Source organism: Ursus americanus, chromosome 22 (genome assembly GCF_024610735.1).
Source record: "Ursus americanus isolate L20-20 chromosome 22, mUrsAme1.1.p, whole genome shotgun sequence".
NCBI lineage: Eukaryota > Metazoa > Chordata > Mammalia > Carnivora > Ursidae > Ursus > Ursus americanus.
The window spans coordinates 768,220-789,350 of NC_142148.1; the positions used below are offsets into that span (position 1 = coordinate 768,220).

Sequence of the window (21,131 nt, forward strand, 5' to 3'; positions counted from 1 at the left end):
GGCTGAAGGTGTGTGCAAGGGGCTGAAGGTGTGTGCAGGGGCTGAGGGTGTGTGCAAGGGGCTGAAGGTGTGTGCAGGGGCTGAGGGTGTGTGCAAGGGGCTGAAGGTGTGTGCAAGGGGCTGAAGGTGTGTGCACGGGGCTGAGGGTGTGTGCAAGGGGCTAAGGTGTGTGCAAGGGGCTGAAGGTGTGTGCAGGGGCTGAAGGTGTGTGCAGGGGCTGAGGGTGTGTGCAAGGGGCTGAAGGTGTGTGCAGGGGGCTGTGAGTGTGTGCAGGGGCTGAAGATGTGCGCAGGGGGCTGAGGGTGTGTGCAGGGGCTGAAGGTGTGTGCAAGGGCTGAAGGTGTGTGCACGGGGCTGAGGGTGTGTGCAGGGGGCTGTGAGTGTGTGCAGGGGGCTGAGGGTGTGTGCAGGGGGCTGTGAGTGTGCACCCCCTGTCTGGTGGAGGGTATGAACAGGAGGCAAGCACATAAGCAATACTTTCAGATCTTGATGAGGAACCAGGCCTGAGAAGAGGGCATCGTCCACTTCAGGGAAGACGCATAAGCAGGGCCTCCCTGAGAAGATGCACAGACCTCTGTGTGCTGGTGGAGGGACAGAACTCCCGGCACAGGAAACAGGACACACACACAGGAAACAAGCCCCTTCGCTGGCCTGAGGGGCGCTGAGGCTCTTGTGTGCCTGGGGTGGGGTGGTGGGGGGATGGGAGGCCCGGGGTCGGGGGAGCTGGGGGCAGAGTAGGTGCGCAGCTGGGGTGGTCTGAGAGCTGCAGGGCTGGATTACAGAGGTGAAGAAAGCATCGGGATATTGTCACAGTGCCACAGGAGCGTCGAGGGTACAGACCCCCAGAAGGGCCTGGGTCACACCTGGCATCACTGGGCCTGTCTGTCCCTCACATTTTATCTGCCGCAGAAGAGGGACGGTTGTCATAGGTTTTTCATTTGCCCGAAGGTGTGGGATGGGGAGTGGGGGTGCCTTCTCCGTGGACCAGAAACGACAAAATGCACAACCTCCCACATACCATGCTTGCGCGTTCCCAGAGGCTCGCCGTGAACGCAGGGGACGTGGGGCCCGGTGGCAGAGGCCGAGCAGGGGGTTCCCTTGAAGGCCCAGAATCTACATGTTGGTTCCTGCCCTTCTGGATGCAGCCAGGACCGCCATCACTCCCCAGCCCATCTCCCCCAACATGGGCAACCACGGACTCCTAGTGCCAAGGTATTATCTGTGGCTGATAAATACCAATCTGCTCCCTTATATGATTAGTTGGTTTGCCAGGGGCTGGGGAAGCTTGTTGAGAGCTCTGATCCTTGAAAAAAAACTATAAATTAAATTTTTATTGACTTTAGTATAAGATGTTAAAAAAATCAATGCTTTCATATTAAATCTTTTCCTTACTGCCCTGTTCCCCCATGAACTGGATAAATTCAGCCCTTCCTCCTCCTAATAACGGAAAATTCCCTGGAGGGAGGGCAGGGACTTTCTGTCTGGGTAGGCACTTCCTGTTGTCCAAATTACAAAATTAAGACAACAGTCCTGACCCAGGTTAGGGGATTGAGAGCCTGTCTTTTCTCATTTGCCCAAATGAAGTCTTGTTTCTCGGGCTGGCAGAGTGTCCCCTCTGGCCTCTGCCAGGGTCATCTGTTTTCTTGAGGCCAACATGACTGGGGAAGGACCTTGCTCTTTTTCTGCTGGGAGGAGGTGGGTGGTAGTGAAACAGGAAGGTTTGCTTTTCAGTATCCGCCCCCAGTGTCCCCGTGGTCACTGGCCCAGGGAACTCGAGAGTGGGTGAACACCTGGGTATAAGTATCTTCTATGCGACCGAGAGATGTTCCACACAGCATCCGGCTGGGGCTGCAGGAGACGGGCTCCGCAAGCAGGCGTCAGAGCGGCCCCCACCCCTACCCCGGAATGGCCAGTGCAGCGTCACTGCTGGAGTCCCGCGGCCAGCACGAGCAGCCAGCGGAAGCCTGTTTCTTCTGGACTCACTTCCCCTACACTGCGGGACCCACCGTCCTGTGTTTGTGAGACTAGAGTCACGACCCCCCAGGGCTGCATCGCAGGAAATGCCCAGCCCACTCTCGGTCCTGTACCTCTGCAGGAAGAGGGAATAATCCAGACGTGCTGCAATTTGGCCTCCACTGCTGGCAGCCGTGATATCTTCTGACCACACATTGTGGGTCATGTGCCAGGCTCTGGGGGACACGACAGTGGGCAGGACACACGCAAGGGCAGGGGAGCCAGGACAGGAGATGGGGTCCTAGCCCTGTGTGATGAGTTCCCTGATCGGAAGGGAACATGCAGGAGCACGTTGGGGCAGGTGGGGATCTGTGAGAGCTCTGAGCTGGCCTTGCGTGAGACAGCAACAGCGGCCACACTAGTTTCTCTGCTGTGGGGGTGGGAGTAGGAACCAGGAGAGCCAGGAGCAGCGTGCTGGGCCTGAGGGCTCTGGGGAGAGTGACCAGTGCTGGAGGTGCTGAAAGGACAGCGCCCAGCCTGGCTGGCCAACCCCATGTCCAGGTGAAAGTTCTCCCTGGACTGGAGCTGGGTGCTGTGTGCATCTGGATTTTTCCACTCCTCTTTTCTGGATCCCAACAGTACAGTCTTGGCAAAGATGGCTTGAGCCTGAAAGCTTTCCCATCTATTTTTAAATAAATGAAATTCCTGTCTCTTGCATGGAATTCACCCCAACTGAGCATTTTCAATGAACTGCTTCCCTGGGTTGCAGGGATGGAGGGCACTGTTGACCAGGTTACTGACAACTGGACAATGGTGTGCACGGCACAAAATTGAAAACATACATGTTCGGTGAGCCAACTCATTGAAAGCACGTCCTAAACACAGGAAACCAAGATTTTCAAACTTTGATATGGGATTCATCTGCCAGAACCTCTGGGAAATGTGTCAGACCTTTCTGGGGTCTGCTGTCTGAGACAAAAGAACAGAGTGCTCGGGGCGCCTGGGTGGCTCAGTCGTTAAGCGTCTGCCTTCGGCTCAGGTCATGATCCCAGGGTTGAGCCCTGCATCAGGCTCTCTCCTCGGCAGGAAGCCTGCTTCTCCCTCTTACACTCCCCTTGTTTGTGTTCCCTCTCTCGCTGTCTCTCTCTGTCAAATAAATAAATAAAATCTTAAAAAAAAGAGAGAGAACAGAGGGCTCGGGGATGCAAAGGTGTGCCTGCATCCCAGAGAGCTCCCCTCCAGCCTGGCTGGCGGTGCTCCCACTGGAGGGGCCTCCCCCAGGAGACAGTGAAGGCAACCGGTATCTCCTTAATGTCCTGGAATGAGAGAGCGGACGTTGCTTCTACCTCAGTGCTCATATGTTTGCAAAAATGACACCTGGGAATTGCTCCTCCTTCCTCGGTGAACCAGCCCTACCCACAGGTCCAGTTCACTCTCCCATCGAGCGCCAAGAAGGGGGGCCCCAGGAGGGGCCATGCCCAGCTTAGGTGACACCCCATAGTCTGGGACCCCCTCTTAACAGGATGAGGGAGCACGAGGGCTGCTCAGAGGCCGATGAGTGGAGACAGCCAGCATGGGCAGCCTCTCTCTTTTTGTGATATAGGTGGTCATGCCCTTCCCTTTGAACTGACCAGACGGGCTCCCCCTTCCTCAGCCTGGGCTCAGCGGGTGTGCACACACTCAAGAAAACTGCAGCTAATGACCAGGCACAGAGGCAGGGCAGGGGGAGTCATGAGTGTGGCCCCTGGGCCGTACCTGTGTGCACAGGTGTATGTGGGACATAGGTGGCACTCCATCCCCAACATTGTAGATGATTTACAAATTAGCTCTGTGCCTGCCTCGACCATTCTGTTTCCTGCTGAATATGGAAGAAAAGGCCACATGGCCTCTAGCTTTGGAACTGAAAGGGCGAACAACACAGCTGATCCTGTTTTCTGAGCCAAGTTACTAGTGAGGACAGTGCCAGCTACTAAAAGGGCCTACCTTAGTGGACCCCACAGTCCTGGGCAAATGCGGGAAGAGGCTGGATGTGGTCAGGAGAGGCCCCTGCAGCCCCCACCATCCAAGGTGTGCAAAGGGAGGCTTAGCGAGTGGAGGCATGGTGCAGAGTGTCAGCGTGGAGTGCACAGGGGCCTCTCAGTGGTTGAGGAATGAGTCCTTTGGCTTCCCAGAAGAAAGTTCTGGAAGGACACCCCCCTGCCCAGCCATGGCTCCCTGGTCTGGGGAGCAACCTGTGCTTACTCCCCCTCAAGAGCACACCCTGCCATCTGTGTCCAGAACCTGCCGTCCTCTGTCCTGGACTAGGGCACCAGTGTCCCTCCTGGCCTCAGGCCTCTGTCTTGCCCTGGGGCCCACCCTCCCAGGTCCTTTCTGGGGTCTGCAGAAGAAAGTCCAGGCCTTTTGGGGTGAGTCTCTCAGGTCTCACCTCTCTGACTACCTCTGCCCCTCTCCTTGCTTCAGGGGCCTCTGCAAACCCTCCCTTTCCCCTGCTGCCTCCCTTCCAGGACTCCTCCAAGGTCCAGCTCAGACCACCTCTTAGGAAGTCTCCCCAGATGCCTCCCTCTACACTCAGGGGACCTGGGTCCAGGGGGTCCTCAAGCCTGGCCCACTTAGAGGCCAAGTGCATAAGGTCCTGGTGGGCCGAGCCTTGTCGGAGGGTGTAGGGCCGTGTACATCCCTCCCTTCTGCTCCTAGGAGTCCAGTCCAGGGGTCCAGCTGGTAGGAATCCAACTAGGGCCAGGCGCCGGCAGGGCTTTGGGACCCAAGGGAGAGCTGGGGGCCGCTCAGGCGGTGCGCTTGTCTGACCAGGGGATGACCAGGGGATGACCAGGGGCCCCGATTCCCTGGTCAGGGCACATGGCGCCGCGGGGAGCGAGACGTCGGGAGCAGCCCCGTCCTCATCTGCTGTCTCCCGCGTCCCGTCCCCTCCCCTCCCCTCCCGCGGCCCGCGCGGCGTCGCAGGGGTTAACGGGGGCGGGGCGAGGCGGCGGGCGGAGCCAGGTGGCCGCAGCGTCCCCGCGCGCGGCCCGGGCCGGCAGGAGCGCGGAGCCGCCGCCGCTGCCGCCTCGGCCATGCGGCTCCCGGGCCGGGGGCCTGGGCTCGGGCCCGCGCCGCCCCCTGCGCGCCTCCCCCGCTGAGCCTGCGCCCGCCGGGGCGCCGCCCGGCACCATGGTGCAGAAGTCGCGCAACGGCGGCGTGTACCCCGGCCCGAGCGGGGAGAAGAAGCTCAAGGTGGGCTTCGTGGGGTTGGACCCCGGCGCACCCGACTCCACCCGGGACGGCGCGCTGCTCATCGCCGGCTCCGAGGCCCCCAAGCGCGGCAGCATCCTGAGCAAGCCGCGCGCGGGAGGCGCGGGCGCCGGGAAGCCCCCCAAGCGCAACGCCTTCTACCGCAAGCTGCAGAATTTCCTGTACAACGTGCTGGAGCGGCCGCGCGGCTGGGCGTTCATCTACCACGCCTACGTGTGAGTGCCCACCGCCGGCGGGGGGCGCGGGGCACGGCCGGGGCGGTCGCGCTGGCGACACCCGGCACGCGGCTGCGGGCGGCTGGGGGCCCCCTGTGCGTCCGAGCGCCCGCGTCGGTCACGCCGGCGCCCGGGTCTGAGCCCGGGGGACGGCGTTCCCTGGCTAAAGCCAAGGGCGGAGATGCTTGCGAGGTTGGAAGGAGTTCTGGCGTCCGGGCGTCCAGGCCAGGGTGGGGGCGCCATCCCCCAACCAACAGCGGCCTGGCTGGGTTGCATCAGCCCCTCCCCCGCAGGATGGGGGGATGTGCGGCGCCTCAGCCTCCCCTCCTCGGCCCGAGGCCCCTCCCCACGGCCGCTGCGCCGAACAAAGGGCCAGCCGGGAGGGAGGGTGGCGCTGTCAGTCCTGCCACGGCATCTGGACTCCTGGAGGCCCCCCTCTGGGCTGGGCTCCCCCGAGGGAGGGGGCAAGGGGTGGGGGCAGGGGCTGGCTTACTTGGGCTCGACCCCCAAGCCGCTCACTCTCCACCTAGGGTGAGCTTCTTCTGGTTTGCTGGAATGGGGGTGGGGGGTGTCCTAATATTACTTCCCTCCCCCAGCCCTGGGCTCGGGGTTGTTGACCGTCTTGCCCCTTGGTGCCTGCTGTCATCCTTGGCCCAGCCTGCATCCCCCACTCTCCCCTCCACCCAGCACAGCCCTGACCCCTCTGTGCTGCTGCGAGCTGGAGGAGCCAGCGCCGCGCACATTCTGGGCTCTGGATCCCCTCCTTGGTGGGTGGACGCCCAGGAGGAGGGGTGCTGCTGTCCTGAGCCCGCCAGCCCTGGCCCTGTGCAGGGACCTGCTGGCTCCCGGGGCAGTTGCCGTGGCCTCAGGCCGGCACTGTGTGCACATGAATGTTCATGTGTGCCGTGTTCCGGCAGGAGTTGCTGCGCGTGTGGCCTGTGCCGTTGGCGTGCGGTCTCTGAGCGGGCAGGCACTCTCCCTCCCATCCCAGCTAGACTGGGGCCGGGACTCGGCCATTTTGAATGAAAAAGGCATTTTGGGATGGGAGTGGGAACGGATTCTGGGAAACCATCTCCAACCGTGTGCCCCCCTGGGATGAGAGGGGTGTGTGCCCATGGACCTGTGAGTGTGTGCTCTGGACAGACCCTCCGTGGGATGGGGGAGAAGACCCCATGGGGGAAAAGCCCGGCTGCTAGAGGGGAGGGTGTCCTGGGGGGAGACCACAGCCCTGGCAGGTGCCTGGGGCACTGTCCCCTGCCCCAGTGCTGAGCCACCATGGGAGGCAGGGGCTTCCCTGGCACCGTGAGCGTCCCCCCACTCCCCACCCCAGCCCCGGTGCGGCGACTCGCACTCTTCCCATGTAGGGGTGCTCAGGTGAGCTGTTCATCCTTGGAAGAGCCCTGTGTCTCCTCATCAATGGCCCTCCTGTCACCACCTCCCTCCTTGCCTTCTGGGAGGTCCCACTCCGACCTCCGGCATGTGGTCAGAGCCCACCCCACAGCCCCACAGCCAGGTGCCCCTCTCTGGCCTGTGGTTTGGCTACTGGAGGGTTTGCTGTGCTTTGGCCCCACACATCCCTGGCCGGCAGGACATCCTAGGGGTCCCCTCTGCATGGCCCCATCTCCAGCCCCGAGTGGCTTCTCCCTGCCCGGGCCTGAAGTGGCCAGCCCCTCTGTGCCTCCTGCCTCCTCAGAGCTGCAGCACCCAGAAAGGGACGCAGCACGGAAGGGAAGGCTGGGGCGGGTTGCTGCTGCCGTGCGTGCGTGTGTGTCCGTCCGCGTGAGCCAGGACAAGCAGGCCTGTAGCGTGTGTGGGCCCTCCTGCCTGCTCAGCCCCTTCCCAGCTTCCCCGCTGAGGGCACGGGCTGCTTGAGCTCCCTTTGGCTCACTGGCAGGGGGACTTTTCTGGGGAGTGGGGGAGGCAGGAGGGGAGCAGGTGTTGTGGCAGCTGTTGGGTTAGGCAGTGAAGTCTAGTCGCAGAACCCGCAGGCCCCAGTCTTCACTCAAGAGAGCGGGCACCGCAGCTCCTTGCCCCCAGGCATTGTGGCGATGGCCCAATGGGGTAGCTGCTGTCCCAGGGCGGGCCCACTGGACTCTCAGCGAACGGTGACACGTCTCCAGCCGTTGTTGCTCATCACCCATCCCCCAGGTCCCCAGGCATGAAATTCTCCACTGTCCCTATGCCCAGCCCATGCCTGGGACCCAGGCCCACCCCAAACCAGGACGCCTTCACTGCCCTGCTGCTGGTCTCCTGCCTGGGGGTGTGGTGACCCCCTTGCCCAGCGTGGACTGGCCTGGCCCGTGTACGTCATCAGGTTTTCTGAATTCATTAATTAAACAAAGTTCAAGGCCCTCTTCCCTTCCTGGCGCTGAGCTGGGCCTGAGCAAGCCTGTGGAGGGCAGAGGCCTGGCTTCCTCCATCTGCCCTGGCTGGAAGGGGGTCCTCAGGGCTGGGGCAGCAATGAGCCCTCTTAGGCCACTGTTCTGCTGCTTTTGCCACCAAAGCCTGGCTTCTGGAAGATGGAGGTGTGCCAGCCCCTCTGGGTGCCCCAGTGGGTTCTGGGGGGCGGTGGCTATCAGGCGGGGAGGGAGGTGGTTGCCCTGTGGTTCCCCGTCGACCCCCTGTGGAAGGGGCTTTTTCCGAGAAACTGCCTGTGGGAGTGGAGCCGCGTCGCTCCTTCCTGGTGTGAGCTTCTGGGGAGAGGAGCCTTCCCTGAGTCAGGACGGATCCCACGCCCGCCGAGGTGTGGGCCTGCCTGGGCAGAAACAGCTTGGGCCCCCCCTCCCAGCTCTGAGACCCCTGGGGGGTCCCTTCCTCTGCGTGGGTGGGCAGACCCTGCCCCGTGTGACGGTTCAGCCCGATTTGGGCGGGCAGCCCAGGCTGCACGTGGATGCAGGGGCGGTCGCCGGGGCCCGGTCGGGAGGACTCCCACACACGTCGTCAGCCCTGGGCGGTGTGGGGTGGGGAAGGGTCCGACTCAGCTCGAGCAGCCCTGCAGACCCTCCTCCCCACTGCCTGTTCCTCACACCTCAGGACAGAGTCTCAGGGCTGAAGGGTCTGTGCGCCCTGAGAGCGGGGGCGTCTCTGTAAGAGGATTTTCTGGGTGTAAGTCTGGAGTTTTCAGCAGTTTCTCAGAGGGGACCTGAGTTTCTAGAGCGCCCTGTCAGGGATGTGGTCCGGGCCGGTGGGGCTTGCGGGCCTGCTCCGGGCAAGTCCACGGGGGGTCCTCTGGGAGCCTGGCTCGGGTGCGACCCCCAGGCTTGGGGGAGCCGGGCAGTTACTCCTTTGAGGGGGAACCTCTCCGTGTGGATTCTCTGTGGCTGCTGTGTGCCGGTCTCAGCTGTATGTCCGGGAGCCTCAGAGAGGCCTGTTTGCACTGGTGGGGAAACTGAGGCCAGGCAAGGTTGAACGAGCTGCAGAGTTGTCTCACTCAGGCTGAGAGGGGTCTCCTCACTGGAGACGAGCGTTTTGGGTGCGGATTGCCTGACTTAACGCACATCCGAAAGCCACTTCGAGTTGTCATGCGTAGAACAGGCAAACGCCCTGGACCGAGCCGCGGAGGCCGGCCCAACACGCGGCTCACTTTCTGTACGCTGTTCTCTCTTGGGCCGGGTAGCCAAGCCCTCTGTCCTCAGACCGCACCTGCTTTGGGGTCAGGGCTGGGAGCTGCTGGGCCTGGTGTGATCTCCAGCAGGCCGGGGTCCAGGGCCTCAGGGCCTGCTGCGGTCCCCTGCGCGGCCTTGGCTAACCCTGCACAGGCCACCTGCTGTCCCCTCTTGCTTGTTTGCTGCCGGTGGGCTGCCCGGGGTGACGGGGGGCGGGGGCCTCTGCCCTCAGCCTTGGCCCTGACCGTTCCTTGGTCTGACCGCATCTGAGGGTTGAGCGCGGCCCGGGGAGGTGGCTGGGGTCCCTCCTCTGCTGACGGAGCGTTGTGTTTCCGGAAGGAGGCTGGAGCCTGCGTGGCTGTGTTCTCAACTGCTTTCAAGTCGCAGACCTCTCTCTGTCCTTGGGGAGGGAGTGTCCCCCGAGAGCTGGAGAATCTTATGGAAATTTCCTCAAAGGTGGGAACACCAGGAGAGTTGTGGTTTCCAGGGGAACCGGGGCTGACCAGACCGTCCTCACTGGTCTGGAGACCTCAGGCCTCCTTGCAGGATTTCCCAGCCTCACCACGTAGTTTAAAGCGAGATCAGACCGTGATAACACAGTCCCGGCTAAGCCCTGTGTCCCTGTGTCCACTGTTAGGTTGTGGATTCCCCACAGGCTCCCATGTCCGCAGGGCGACAGGGTCAGTAGGAAGCTCAGTGCTTGACGGCTTCCGAGGTCAGAGCAGAAAGAATCTCGGTTTTGTCAGACGTCTGTACAAGTCAAATATCCCAACTCCAAAGACTCGGAAGGAGTTGGCTGGCCATGTGGGCACTGCTGTGTGTCGGGCACCCTCGGACCCCAGATGCCCACCCTGTGGTGGGAGGCCCAGCTCTGGTTCTGACAAGACTTAACCCCCAGCATGTCTTCGAAGAAGCAGATCGCCTCTGGGAGGCACGGGCCGAGTCAGACGTGGCTGGGGTGCTTCTCGGCTCGTCTCGGTTAATATGCTAACCCACGGGCCTCGGCTAATCTCTGCGCTCCCGCCCGTGCAGGATGCAGGCCCCGTGCCTCTGCGTGGCCGTCACTCAGCAGATGTCCTGGCCTCTGCTTGGGAGAGCCACAAGGCTAGCCGCGAGGAGTGGGCGCTCTCACTGTCCTGTGGAAGGAATAGGGTCCAGAGGACTGAGCTCCTTGGGGTTCGTGGAGGACGCCACCAGCAGGGTCTTGGGCTTGGGGAGGGCAGGCCCCTCAGAGGATGGAACCCCTGTACAGGACGGGGGGCCACGCTGTGTGTGTTCTGCGGCCTCTGAGCGTCCACGGGAGGTTGGACAGGGCGGGTGAGGCCAGGGACCAGGCCTGGGGTTCAGGCCCTGTCCCATTCAAAGGCTGAGGATAGTGGTGGGCCCTGGGCGGGAGGCTGCTGCCCTCGGGAGGCGAAGCTTATGGGGGACGTCGGTGCCTGACTTCTGGTTATTGGAGGCCCATGGGGACACCCCGCACTGCCTCCTGTTCACTGTTCTCGGGTACGGGTGCAGGGTCGTTCCGGGGCGGACACTGCCGGGAACAGACATCGCCCCGTTACCCCCACGGAGGCCGCGCTGTCTCAATTTCCACTGCTGGTTAGCGTGTCACTCAAGTGGCTCACTATTCGTGGCCTGACGTTATCCGGTGGAGAGGCTTCAGAGGGCGTGTTCGGCTGAAGGACCGTGAGTGGTGGGGACCCCCAGCCCTGGGCCAGCCTGGCTGGGCTCCTGCCTCCACGGACGCCCCCGGGCCCCAGGTTTCCTTGTCCATAACGTGGGCTAATGATTCTGTGTTTACTTTTGCGAGTCATCGTCCGGATCCTTGGCGTGTGCGACGCCCGCCAAGCTCGCGGCCGTTGTTCTTAGGTCTCCGTGGCTGTGGTTTTAGCAGAAGGAAAAGGCTTGTCCGGCATGGAGACTGGACAGCAGGCGCCTGTCCGGGCAGCTCCCTCGGCCGCCCGCCCTCAGCCCAGCCGCGGCAAGCCCGCAGTCCCTCGGCCAGTGCCTGAGCCTGGACTGAGAGGCTTGTGGCTGCTGGTGATGAAGCCGCACATTTAGATGTGAGGCCCCACCGGACGCTTCAGACCCTTGCTTGTGCGTTCGTCCCGGCGGACTGGCCACACTCCTGGAGGAGTTTGCTTGCTCTGCAGCTGCCCGGGTGTCGGGGCACGTCTTCCTCTTCGCGGCTGAACGGCACACGTTCCCAGCATCCTGAGCCTCCAGACGCGGAGGCTGGAGCGATTTTGGCTTGAAAAGCAGCATTGCGGGCAGGTTGTACCATGGGGTCCCCGAGGACCGCTGGCCTCTGCCTGGGCGTCCCGACCAGCCCCCGCTGTCCTCGGCTAGGTCATGTGGTGACCTCAGTCCATGCAGGCCTCGAGGCTGAGCCCGCCTCGGCTGCACTGTCCTCACGGTGACGGCTGCTTTCTCCTGCAAGGCTGGAGCTCAGCTGTGTTTTCCAGCCGCGATATGCTGACAGCTCCAGCCGCCTCTTACCACGGCGCCTCGTTCGTGGCGACGCACCGGCCACCGCGGGAGGAGGAAGCGTGTCTTCCTGTGGTGGCTGCGTGGCACCTGTCACCCCGCCCAGCAAAGCCAGAGCAGCTTAGTTGAATACGCGGTGGGAAGAGGAGGGTTGTGCAGAGCTGAGGCTGTCCCCAGAGAGCAGCGTCTTCCATGCTGTGGGGAGGGTTTTGAAGAAAGCCGTGGTTCTGGAATGACTCCGTGTTGTGCCTTGCCCCTGGGCCTCCACACTCGGCAGGGCTGATGCCTCTCACTGACCCGTCCTCAGCGCGCTTCCCCGGCTGCTGGTGGTACCGCCGCGAACCCCGAAATGAGTCTGCTGTGCTTGATTAGTTCCTGCGGACGGTTGCGCGTCGGAGACGGTCAGTGGCAGACGTGGCTTTCCCTAAAGCCCGTCTCTTCCTTCCATGAACTTGAAAAGCCTGGGGGGCTCAGTTGGTCCATGTCTGGCTCTTGGTCTCAGCTCGGGTCCTGAATTCAGTAGTGAGTTCAAGCCGCACGTTGGGCTCCATGCTGGGTGTGAAGCCTACTTAAAAAAAAAAAAGTCACGACCAGAGTCAGAGGGGGAGGTGGTGCAGGGATTGCTCAGCAGTGGACTGTCTGGAGTTGGGGAGGGGGGGGGGCTCGAGTTTCTGTTGTTTGAAGCTGGTCTAGATCGTGCTTTAAATTCATCCAGAAGGGCAGGGGTGAAGAGCCTGGGCTGGCAGTGCCCCTGGGTTGGGAGCACTCTGGCTGAGCTGGGACCTGCATCCTGAAGGCTCTGCCAGATCCCAGGCCTCCCAGGGAACCCTGGAAGGTCAACGTTTCCAGAAGAACAAGGTGCTTCTAAAATGCTTTGCTCTAAGTATGTTTGCATGGCTTTCTCTGCAGGAGTCTGGCTGAGCATGCCAGGATGGGTTCTTGTTGGGATCCCATGGGGACGAGGCTGGGGGCTCATTGTGGGGATGGAGGCCCGGCATGGTCACCGACAGGCACCGTCTGCAGGGCTGAGTGCTGATTAAGGAGCCACTTGGCAGCCCTGCTGTGCACCCAGCCTCACCCTTTCCTGGTGGAGGGAGGGAAGGTGGCAGGGACGCAGGTCCCCATGTGGAGTTGAAGCTAATATTTCCTCCTTCCTTCTGGGCCCTGGTGAGTGCGGGGCTCGGTCATGGGGGAGGTCAGGTCTCGGCAAGGGGGTCTTCTAGCCCTTCCTTGAGTCTCAGACGATGAGCAGGGATGGGGACAGGATTGTTCTCAGGGGCCTCACAGCCCTGCTGTCAGTCAGCCCCCAGATGCTGAGGTCAGGGCCACAGGGGAGCGGTCATGGACCCAAGGCCACTTGATGACAAGAGGGGCATTCAGGATTCAGACCTAGCAGGTGCTGGGCTACGGGGCCTGTGGCTCCTCCTGCAGAGGACTCCTGCTCTTGGGGGGGTGACCTGCCCATGTTGGGGTCTGGCTCCTCCCCAGCCCCCAGCTGCCACAACCTTGGCCCCACTGCTTAGCATCTGGAGTTGGCTGAGGGGAGGAGACACTGGGGAGGACAGGCCTTGCCTTTTCTGGCAGCTCCGCGCAGAAGCCATGAGGCGTGGGGCCGAGGCTGCTCCTGTTGGGGGGACGGGCACGGTGTGTTCCAGGCCAGCCCAGAGCCTGACCTTTGTCTGCAGGACGTGCTCCAGAGCTCAGTGTCATTAGGCTCTACCCGTTACCCGGCTGGAATAAAATTAGGTTTCTAATTCTTTCGGATTACTTGGAATAATTTTGTAACTGTACAGAAAGTCCTAATGGGAGTCCTGGGGAGCAGCGTCCCCGGATATCCCTCAATCATCTGTGATGGCAGCAGGTTGGCAGCTCGCAGTGAACCTGGCCGCAGAGCGTCCTAGATTGCTTCTGGCAGCATGCAGTGTGCGGCCATCCCCCTCCCAGACCGCTCCCTCCCCTAGGTCTCGTCTGGTTTGCTTTTTCCCTCCATGGAACTCAAGAGCTTAGAAGCCCTGAGCTTGCTTTTCCATTCAGCCTTGGAAAAAATATTTGAAGGGTTCATAGGAGGAGAAGGCCAGTTTCTCCTGGGACCCCAGGCCTGGGGGGAGGTGGTGAGAAGCTTCGGGAAGCACAGAAAGAAGCTGGTGCAGCAGAAGCAGGTGTGGAAGTGGGAGGAGCCGTCTCGGGGCTGCAGGCCTGGCTGGGTCCATGGGAGTTGAGAAGTGTGTTCACCCACACAGACAGAGGCTCAGCGAGCCTCCCGCAGGAGGGCAGGGCCCGCCCCAGCTGCTTTGCACGTGCAGAAGGGCAGAGCAGGGAAATGGGAGCGTTTTGGAGCTTAGATCCCAGGTGGGGCTGGGAGGCCCCGGCGGGTGAGGTGGGAGAGGGTGCTGGCCATGGTTCTGAACGCGAGCCCGCGGGCCTGGCTCCTCAGCGCAGCAGCCGAGGCCCACAGAGCCCGCTGGCCTGGGGAAGGGGCCGGGTGGTCAGCACTGGCTTCCATCTCCAGATTTAGCTGCTGGTGCCCCCAGGGTTCTTTCCTCCCGGTTAGCAGTCTTGCCGGTATATCCAAGACGGTCCTGGCTGACGTGCGTGTGTACTGAGCTGAAAGCTGAATTAACGTGGTGTGGCCTGAAACCAGGCCCTTCACCGTGGCAGCCCCGTCTGAGCCCAGACAGCGCTGCCCGACCTGAGTGAGGGGCGCCAGAGGCATCAGAAAGCAGCACGTGGTACGGTGCGTTATCTCCTCCGAGGACAGAAATTATACGCACCCATTGTAGGACGTTGGGAAGATGCTTACAAACACAGGAAGAACCTTTGTCTCCCTGATTTATTTTCAAGCATCTGTGCCCATCTAGGCGTTTTTTAAACTAGGTGGGATGCAGACTTCGGTCATCCTTTTCCGTGTTAACGACGTATCGTGGAATTTCCCCATGGACTGGATGCCCCTGTTTGGCGGGTGTTGGGCTTTGTCTCTGAGAAGAGCTCCCTGGGGGGGGTGTGACGACGGTCCTGTGCCTGACTCCCCTCCCCTTGCGCCCTTGTGGCTTGTAGCTTGGGAGGAGACCGTGGCTGTGGGCTCTGGCCTGGAGAATGGACCCCAAGCACATGCCTGGTGGCCATCCAGTGGAGGGGGACCAGGACTGGCCCAGGAGGGGGCGTGTTAAAAAGGGGTCCTGCCTGTGGGTGAGCCCTCTGTCGCTGGAGGCGTGTGAGTGGGGTCCAAGAAACACTCACTAGGATGTTTTTAGGAGACCATATGCCAGAGCGATGGGCCCTGGGAGCCTGGGGGTGGGCCAGCCCGGAAGCCAGTTGGAGGGTCTTCAGGAAGAGTCTGGGGGAGGCTGACAAGGGGGGCAGCAGGCCTGGCTGTCCCATCAGCCTCAGGGGAGCCCTCCTCACCCTGCTCCTGCTCTGGGCTTCCCTGGGATTGTGCCGACGGATTGTCCTTCCCCAGTCCTCTGCCGTTCCCTGAGGGGCATGGCCTTGTGTTTCACGCGCCGCATCAGCCCCGTTGTGGGTTCACGTGTGGCCAGGCCCCTCCTGGTCTCAGGATCCCCATGCTCTGCCTTTGGAAGCCCCCTGGGTCCCTCCAGGACACGGGCCTCCTGTCCACGGGCCCCTTCTTGACCCCTTGCTCTTGTCCTTTCCTGCGGCGTTTGGAGACAGGGTGGTATGCACCGTTGAGCCTTGTCTGAGTGGGGCAGGGGGCCGCTCTCCAGCCGATCCAACCTCAGGAAGGCTGTCTTGGCCGTCGTGTGTCAGGGTGCCTGCCCCACCCCTGTGTGGGGGTTCTGGCTGTGTAGTCAGGGGCCAACTGAGCAGAGCAGGGGAGGAGCTGACTGGACCCCTGCTTGGAGGGTTGCAGCAGAGTAGGGCTGGGCAGCCTGTCAGAAACCGCGGGACAAGGAGGGGGCCGCCCTGTGATGGATGTGCAAGCAGAAAAGAGCCTCAGGCAGTGAGAGCAACGTGTGCAAAGGCCCTGGGGCCAGGAAGCTGGCCTGGGGAGGCTGAGAAATAGACAGGAGGGGAGTGAAGTGCGCTTCCTATGGTCTCAGTGGTGGGGGTTGGGGGTCCTTGTGAACTTGGGCCTTCTGATGGGTGAATGGCTAGGGAGAGATGCAGGACTCCTGACCTGCATGGCTCCCTGTCCTGAGAGAGCCCATGGCCAAGGCCTCGGAGGGACACCGACCATCCTGGGGCCACTGGCCTGTTGGGGGGCATCAAGGGGTCCCCTGAGAGCACCTTTCTGCCCTGGGTGTTAGGAGAGGAAGGGGCATTAGTGAGAAAAGCCCGGCTGTGGTGTGGCACTGGGGGGCAGTTGTGGGAGGGGCTGGAGCGGGGTGGGGGTGGAGTCCAGGCAGGCCAAGGCTGTTCCCGGGGCCTCAAGTGCCGAGCCAGCGGTTGGACCTTCTGGGGCTTTCTGGGTTGTGGCTTGTCAGGCACGGGACATGTATTGAGCACTTGCTGTATGCAATGCACAGTCCCAAGGGTTCGCCCGTCACCTCCCTGCGGCTTTCTGCTCGGGCGGTGGGGGGAGGGCTCCTGAGAAGCTTCCATCCTTGGATTAGCAGGCTCAGGTGGGAGCCGGGCTGGCCTGGGGGGACTCTGGGGGGAGGCGACACCCACGGGGGAGCCTTCGGTGCAGGCGAGGGGTCTCGGGAGTGTGGCCTCCTCCTCCCTCCAACCCTGGCGCGATCTCACGGTGATTCTTCATGTGTGGTTTGCTCCTGGAGCGGCCGTCAGCAGTCTGGGCTCTCCGTCACTCCTGGAGATGGGAAGTGGCAGTGGGTCTGGGAGGCAGAACAGTTTATTAGGGACGAAATTAGATTCCAGGTCCTAATGGACGAGGCGGGCAGGAGGCTCCCGGGGGCCCGGCAGCGAGTCTGGACTGGAGGGCCTGCTGTGGCCTCACGCTGGCTGATGCTCGCTCGTCCTGGGCCCCGCTGGGCTTCGGGGCCACCCAGCCCCAGGGAGGCACAGACTTACTGTGTTGACTGGCCATGGCGGCTGCTCCAGAGCCTCCACTCTCCCACCTGTAAAATGGGTGAGAGCGTGTTCTGCCCTTAGTTGTCATGGGCCTGGCGCATAGTAGCCTCGCTGTGAATGCTAACCTGGGGGGGGGGGCTTGATGTCAGAGACCCTTCCCCTCCTTCCAGAGAGCAGCCGGTCAGGGTGGTGGGGGGGGCAGTGGCGTGCTGATGACCTTGTCGCATCGCTGCCACATTCACTGTTAAATGTTTATTTCATGATATATGGGAATGAGATTAATAGCCCCGGCCGTCTCCTGCACTAGTCTTTGGGGGCAGCGAAGGCATCCAGGGTGTGGCCTGGCTGCAGGGGCTTTGTCCTGCCTCTGCTGCGGACCTTCCCTGTTGACCCCAGGAACGAGGTGGCAGAGGCTCTGTCCTATTTTCCCAGAAAGTAAATATTCCGTGCTGTCAGATGGGGTGAGGGAGTGGGAGGGGGAGACGGAAGCAGAGGGGTGTCTCCCTGGGGGTGGGGCTGCCCCCTCTCTCGAGGGCAGGGGCAGGCAGAACACACACGTACACACACGTGTGCTCCCCATGACCGGCAGGCGTGGCTGCAGGCTGACTGCCGTGGGGGGCTCGTCCCGCTGACTTGGGTGTCTCCACCGCCCTCCGTCCCTCATCCCTCCCGTCAGCTCCTGTCTGCTCTGGGCCCTGCCCTGTGCGGCAACGCATACATCAGAATCCCCGCACTCAGGCCCCTGCCCAGCCTCTCTGCTCCGAGCTCAGGCTGCGGCTCAGGTCCCTTCTGACGTCTGACTGAGGTCTCTCCTGCTGCTGGGTGAACACAGTCCGTTCGCTGTGGGCCCTGGGCGGTGCTGGCACCCAGGCTGGGTCCGCGTCAGACGAGGGGGTTTTCCCGGGCGGTGCTCCCTCTCCAGGTGGCCCATTTCCTCACTGTTCAGGTGAGCACGAGCTGAGGTCCTTCTCACCACCCCCTACCTCGTGCCTCCCATCCTGGCCCCTGGAATCTGGGGCTAGGCACTGGCTGCTTGAGATCCTTGTCTCCTTGGCAACCACTGCTTGGAATTCACTGTGATAAGCGTTCTCCGGCTGCGGCTGCGGGAGAACCACCCCGTCCTGCCACCTGGGATGCCTCCTTTTCCCTGCAGCCTGGACGGGTCCCAGGCCAGAGGGCGTGAGAAGGCCCTGCAGAGAGCAGGCTCGGCGGAGCCTTGCCGCTAAGGGAGGGGGCTCCCGGACTCCGGGGCGGGTAGAGCTGCTCACCTGTCCCTATCGGGAGGAAGCAGACCAGCCATTCTGGGCCCGCAGAGCAAAGATTTCTATCTGAATGTCTCCTCACCAGCCGCCTGGGTCCTCCGGCACCTGGGCGGGTCAGCACCCTGAGCACATGGTGTGCTGTGAGGGGACCTCGGGGGTGCTGGTGGTGGTCCCTGCCCACCTCTCCCCCACCTCTCCTGAGGACCAGGAGTGGGACGAAGGGTCCCTTCCTGCCACAGCCATCAGAAGCAGAGACGGAGGGAGAGGCCTGCAGGAGAGAAGGCAGGACACGGCCACTTTCAGATCCCTGAGCGTCGGCAGGAAGCTTCCGGTCTGTCCAGGGCCCCCATGGGCCTCAGTGATTCTCCCCTGTTGCTCTGCAGGAGGGTGGCTCCTGTGTCCCAGCTAGCCCCTCCCCCAGGCTCCCCAGGCTGGATCCCGCTCAGGTGGCTGCATCACCGAGGACACTGTGCTCGGGCCCCCTACCGGCTTCTTGAGCCTCAGTTTCCCCATGTCTAAGATGGGCGTGAGTGTGGACGTCGCTGGGGGAGTGGCGAGGGCCCCCGGTCCCCGAGGTGCCTGTGGACAGGAAGGTGCCCGGAAATAAGTGTGTCCTGTGTTGTTGAGCTGCGCGCGGCTGGCGGGCGGCGGGGGAAGGAATCGCCGTTCGGAGTCGCCCTCTCGGGATCGGGGGACCTAGTCCCGGGCCTGGAGGCATGGCTTGGGAGGGAGGTGCCCTCTCTCCGGGGGTCTGCTTGTCTTTGCCGCGGACTCCTGCTGCCTGCCTCCCCCCTCCTCCTCACGGGTGGGCAGGGCCCAGCTCTTCCCGAGTGCGCACCCCCCGCCCGCCTGCTGTCTGTGGCCATCTGTCCCTAACCCTCAAAAACAGGGGGCGGCTGCTGGGAGTTGGCTCTGCTCACCTGGCCGAGCGGGAACGTTCCCAGGGCCTGGCTTTGGGCTTTTCTTCTCCGAGTTGCTGGCATGACCCCATCACGGGCTGCTGGGAAGGGCTGCCCATCCACAGAGCGCGGCCAGGCCATTCCGGAATGTTCCAAGATGCCAGTCAGAGCCGCCCACGGGAAGCAGGGCGGACAGGGCCTGGTCACCTTGGGACTTGGGCTTTCTCGTTTTCACTTCAGGGCAACGTTTTCTTGCAGCGTGAGTCTGAGTGTGGAGTCCGACCTCCCCCACGCGGGGGACAGCGGCATCAGGCTTCCCCTGCCCCATTCTCTCGTCTGGTCAGACTTGCCCTCTGCCCAGTTCCGGAACACGCCGTCTTCCCTGTCTCTGGGCCACCCCACATGCTCTTCCCTTTTCCCCTCTTGGCCCCACGCACTCCTCTTCACCTTTGTGGACACCTCCTCAGAGAAGCCTGCCAGATTTCACGTCTGCCCTGGGCTCCCCGCCTCTCTGCACTGAGCCAAACTGGGTTGGGTGCCCTTCCTGTCGTGGGTGATACGTCCAGCCCCTGCCATCACCCAGGCCTCCAGGGTCCTGACCCAGAGCCCTGGAATGTCTGCGTCCTCCGTCCCCGACAGATCCACGCTGCGTGGGTGTGACTTCCCCACGGACTGAGCTGGGAGAAGATACCACCAGGCAGAGTTACAAATACATACATAAAGCACATGGGCTGTCTGGACTTTTTTTCCAGGGCTCAGTTAGTTGAATAAATTGTCTAATGAAAGGAAATTAATTGTGGTTTTGAAATGTGACTGCTTCCTCGCTGCTGCCTTGTCTGCGCTGGCTCCGTCCTCTTTATGTCAGTACCGCTGTGCGGGAGCTGGGCGTATGCCGGGGACCCCCTCCCCAGCCGCACGCCCAGGGAGGGTCTTCGGGGCACCCGGGGCAGGGCTGCCGGAGGTGCCCCAGGACCCGGCCGAGGCTCAGAGCTCCTGGTGCTGCCCAGCTCGAGCGCCAGCAGGACGCCAGCGGACAAGGTGGGGCCGGGCCCGCGTTAGCACCGGGGCGGCTGGGCTCTGGTCTTGACCATGCAGCAGCGGGCCCACGAGGGTCTCCGGCCTCCTCCTGCCCCTGGACAGCCTGGTGGTCTCGACTCCTGGGGCATCCAGGGTGGCGAGAACACCCAGGAGGGGAGTGGTGTGCGGGCCCCTGTCTAGCTCCCCACACCACGTGCTTTGTGCCGCACCCCCAGGAGCCCTGGACCCCGCCCTTGGCCTCGGGCACTCTGCTCCCTCAGGCCCCAGCCTCACACTGTCCCCTCTGGCCCGACACCCTGGCTGCTGTGTCGGACGGGGCCTTGGCGTCTGTGCTGGCTGCACAGTGCCTCTCGGCTCCCCTTGTCGGGAGCTGACGGGCCTTCCGTGCACCCATCCTGTGCAGCCGGAACCCAGATCTGGCGGCCAAGGCCCTGGGCGGGTGTTCGTGAAGGACCGTGCTAACAGGCGTGTCCTGTTTCTCAGCCTAAAAAGGAGAACCGTACACAAGGAAGAGGACACAGCTTATGAGGGACGTCAAGGGGCAGCCGGCGTTCCCAGAGAGTTCTGGGGACCTTTCCAAAGCCCAAGGCTGTTGAGTCGGGAGTGTGGTGGGTGTGGTGGTGCACAGTTCCGGGGGTGGGTTCAGCTGTGATTGTGGGCTCTGCCCCCTTGGGCCCCCTCTGGCCGCCGCTGACCGCCCTCCGTCCGCCTCGGCCCCAGGTTCCTGCTGGTCTTCTCCTGCCTCGTGCTGTCGGTCTTCTCCACCATCAAGGAGTACGAGAAGAGCTCGGAGGGAGCGCTCTACATCTTGGTGAGTCCCTGGCGGGACGTGCAGCCGCAGAGGCGGTGGTCGGCGGTCTGTCCCCCAGCCCCTTGCTGCGGAGACTCTGACCCCCCAGACCTGCTCCTGCATGAGCCTGGCCTCCCCTGCAGAGACCCCCGCCCCCTCCCACCCGTGGCCCCCACTCTCCGGGCTCCAGTCTGGTGGACCAAGGCCCGTCCAGCCTCCCCAGCTGACGTTAGCGAGCGACCTTGCAGCGTCCACCGCCCCGATGGTCACAGTGCCGACACCTGCATGTCCCCTAACACCCAGTCTGCCCTGCTGCCCCTCCCTGTGTCCCCGCAGTGTCTGACAGACCACCTCCACCCCCCACCCCGTTCCCACTTGCTCACTAGAGCCTGAGGGCCCAGGTGGCCCCCTCCCCGGGAAGTGTGGGGTGTTCCCCGGCGGACGTGGGCGCGGGGCGGGGGCTGAGAAGCTGACAGCATTGACAGGCAGGGGCGGGCGCCATGGCAACCACAGTGCAGTGTCTTTGTTGCTGTTGGTGACGGGGGGGTGGGAGGGGCTGCAGGAGGAGGCTGATCCCTGTCTGGAATGAATCTCAGAGGAGCCCCCGCCTCCCCTGCCCGCCCTGTACTCTGGCTTGGGGTGCC

The 21,131-nt window shown here is 62.7% G+C and overlaps 1 protein-coding gene across 1 annotated transcript in view; it reads left to right on the forward strand.

Annotated features, from left to right (window-relative positions):
* Positions 1 to 5,121: 5,121 nt before the first annotated feature.
* KCNQ2 (potassium voltage-gated channel subfamily Q member 2) overlaps positions 5,122 to 21,131 on the forward strand; it is a 54,508-nt gene continuing 38,498 nt past the window's right edge. Inside the window, exons 1-2 of the mRNA XM_087853428.1 lie at positions 5,122 to 5,417; positions 20,418 to 20,508. Of these exons, the coding sequence (XP_087709554.1) occupies positions 5,122 to 5,417; positions 20,418 to 20,508 (387 nt within the window). The remainder of the gene's footprint in view (positions 5,418 to 20,417; positions 20,509 to 21,131) is intronic.